The sequence below is a fragment of the Arachis hypogaea genome, chromosome 13, assembly GCF_003086295.3.
Source record: "Arachis hypogaea cultivar Tifrunner chromosome 13, arahy.Tifrunner.gnm2.J5K5, whole genome shotgun sequence".
Lineage (NCBI taxonomy): Eukaryota > Viridiplantae > Streptophyta > Magnoliopsida > Fabales > Fabaceae > Arachis > Arachis hypogaea.
Window position 1 is genome coordinate 25,368,018 of NC_092048.1, and position 3,347 is coordinate 25,371,364.

Here is a 3,347-nt window from a genome sequence, read left to right on the forward strand (position 1 = left end):
ACCCGATTTCGGCGCTATCGGCTGTGCCAAGTCATTATCATAGTATAGATCTGGATGCCATGCATGAGAGGATCCCGGTTTCTGACACTTATGGAGTGGATTACAACCTAGACGGCAGTGTGGAGTTTCGGGTCGGACACAGGTTCAGAAGCTGAGAGGCGGTGCTTTAAGGTGTGAAGAACTACAGTATTCGCAGGAGTACTGAGTACCGGGTGATCGAGTCCGACCGGTTAAAGTACCATGTGCAATGCTGTCAAGCTGACAATGGGTGTCAATAGAGCCTCCGTGTGGCCCTTCGTCAGAATCTCGGATACTGGTAAGTTCAAGTTTAATTGTGAATTTGAGTAGTTTTGGCTATAGATGTTGTGTAAGAATAAATTTTGGCTATAGATGTTGTGTAAGAATAAATTTTTTGTTGTGATTAGGAAGGTTCGGAGGTTTGGTGGACCACACAGCTGTCTGGCACCGACCATATCTCAAGACCATCGTCAGTTAGATAGCAGTCTCATCTGCAGAGTCATATTGCCCTTGATTCAGTCCAACCTGTCTGTCAGTATCCCGGTCTTGCAAGGTGCGGTCCATGCAAGCTATCACTTCAAACCCTCATACAGAAAGGTGTGGATAGAAAAGTAGAAGGCAATTGCATGGATCTACGGTAATTGGGAAGAGTCCTACAATAAGGTGCCAAATCTACTTCAGGCACTGCAGAACTGTTTCCCCGGATGTGACCTACGCATCAAACCGTACTACGAAGGACACCTCATGGTGCGTGACTGCTGCATGTTTGATAAAGTATATTGGTCTTTCCCATCATGTGTCGAGGCCTTCAAGCATTGCAAGTCATTTATCTCTGTAGACGGCACGCATCTGTATGGCAAGTACGGTGGAGTGTTGCTTATAGCGGTGGCGCAAGACGGGAACAGCAACATACTACCAATTACTTTTGTCATTGTTGAGTCTGAGAGTACCGAGTCATAGTCGTTCTTTCTTACTAATTTGAGGCTTCACGTCACCCCACAAGACGGCTTACTGGTTATATCCGATAGATCTCAGGCAATTAGGCCGCCCTAAACTCCGATGATAGTGGGTAGCATCCACTAGGGCATTCCATGCTTACTGTATCAGACACATGGCTGCAAATTTTATGAGCCAGTTCAAGTCAGCCAAGGGCAAGCGATACCTCATAAATGCTGCTTACAGTCCAAGTCAGGCTGGGTTTGAGTGGTACATGGATGCATTGAGGGGAGTCTCCTCGGCGATAGCAGATTGGGCTGGTTGTTTCAGAAAGGAGATTTGGCTTCAGCATTGCGACAGTGGTCGGAGGTTTGGACACATGACCACGAATCTGTCTGAGTGCATCAATGCTGTGTTGAAGGGGACATGCTACTTTCCCATTATGGCCATTGTACGTATCACATACGAGAGACTGCAGAAGTTGTTTGTTACGAAGGGTAGGGAAGCGCAGAGCCAGTTGGCGGCTGGAAACTGCTTCTCACAAAGACTCTTGGCGGCTATTGAGAAGAATAGGGAAGGTATTCCGAAGATGCGTGTGACCCATTGTGATAGGCGGGCCTCTGTGTTTGTTGTGGATGAACTAGAGCCGTTCAAGGGATGGGGTCATGATTCCTTTCGGGTTCGGCTTTCGGAGGGCACATGTGATTGCGGTTTATTCCAGTCTCTCCACTATCCGTGCCGGCACGCACTTGCTGGGTGCACCACCACTAGCATTGAGTGGGCCCCGTATGTGCATCCAGTCTACAGGCAGGAAGCTATGTTCAAGGTGTACGAGGTGAAGTTCCCACCCATTCCCGACGAGTCGCTGTGGTTGGAGTGGCATGGGACGATGATGCGTCCTAACCCAGCCATGCGGGGAAAGGCGACTGGAAGACCAGTGTCCACCAGATTTCGGAATGATATGGATGATGTTGAGCTACAATAGAAGCGGTGTGCCTTGTGTAGGCAAGTCGGCCACACTAGACGGAGTTGCCCTAACCAACACACCGGAGATGCCTAGGCCATTTTAGTTTGGATGTACTTTACTGCTTCTTGAGTTTCATTTTGAAAATGTACTTGTTGTCACCGTTACTACTATTACATTCCATGTTTTAGTTCTTATTGTCACCGTTACGGTTTAGTTCTTTACTGTTAAATGGTTTGTTCAACATATCTCTAAATTATCCGTTACTATCAAAATAAGGCTAACTAGTAAGTAACATTAAACATAACATGAATCCAACCAAAATAAAGATAACATCAATCCAACCAATACATAAATACATAACTCATAACTATGTACATATATACAATACAGCTAAAGTACAGAAAAAATACACAAACATAACAACGTAAACATCATCTGTGGTAGAGATCCTGATAGTGGCGCCTGTGACTGGTGCCACATGGCGGAGGCTGAGCCTGATGCTGAGGTTGAGACGGCCTAGGGTCTCCGGCTGGCGGTGCTGGTGTAGCCAGCTGCTGGGGCGGTGGGGCATAGTATGGCTGAGGCCCCCTGACAGTGGACCTGTGGCGTACTGATGTAACTGTAGCTGAGGATGCAAAGGTGGCCCGGATGGAGGGGTGACTAGCGAGTGGGATGAGGTCAGATGCATACTGTAGTCGTGGGAGGGCGGCGTCGTATACTGGCTACCCGGCCGCACACCCGCCGAACGATGACGCAGAAGCCGGTGATGTCTGAGGAATCTAGAAGGACGTCTGCCCGGGACCAGATGTATGCTGGTACTCCCTGATACCAACCTCCCTACTTGTGCGGAACTGCTCGGCTATCTGATCCATAGCACCGGCGGGGCGGTGTGAAGATGGAAGGCATCATCAATGAGGATCTCATCAAGCATCTCCTCCTCCTCCTGATGGGTACCGGATGGACCACCCTCATGCCAACCAGGAGGTGATATATCCAGTCTCCCAGAGGCTGCGCAATGCCGCTCCCAGGTGCATGCCAAGCTCCATGTGACGGGGGAGGAGGAGGGGGTGGAGGTGAGGCCTCTTTGTCCTGTGCAATGTCTCCATGCTCCTCCTGGTGGGCGTACTCGGCCTCCTCATCAGACTCAACTCCGACCCCCACCCGTCGTGGGCGGCCCCTCTCCCTCCTCACCGGCTCGCCAGGTCGACGCTCTCTGTGGCCCCTGCCCCTCCGAGCAAGTCGTCGAGTATCATCCCTACCATCTCTCGCACGTCGACGTCGATCCAGCACGCCCCGAGAAAGGGCGAGATCGTCCCTGGGCTGGCTGGCAGTGGGCTATACATCAGGGGGCAACTCCACCAGCCTCGAGTCCTCCAGCACCTCCTACCCAGATAGATGCCTAACACGGCAAGCCCCACGCCACCAG

At 50.6% G+C, this 3,347-nt stretch overlaps 1 protein-coding gene across 1 annotated transcript; it reads left to right on the forward strand.

Annotated features, from left to right (window-relative positions):
- The first annotated feature begins 1,129 nt into the window (after nucleotides 1–1,129).
- LOC140177504 (uncharacterized) lies at nucleotides 1,130–1,939 on the forward strand. Its single transcript, XM_072210620.1, has one exon. The coding sequence runs from the start codon at nucleotides 1,130–1,132 to the stop codon at nucleotides 1,937–1,939; it is 810 nt and encodes a 269-aa protein (XP_072066721.1).
- Nucleotides 1,940–3,347: the final 1,408 nt, after the last annotated feature.

Coding starts and splice junctions, on each gene's coding strand:
- LOC140177504 (XM_072210620.1), top strand. CDS start 1,130: ATGGCTGCAAATTTTATGAGCCAGTTCAAGTCAGCCAAGGGCAAGCGA.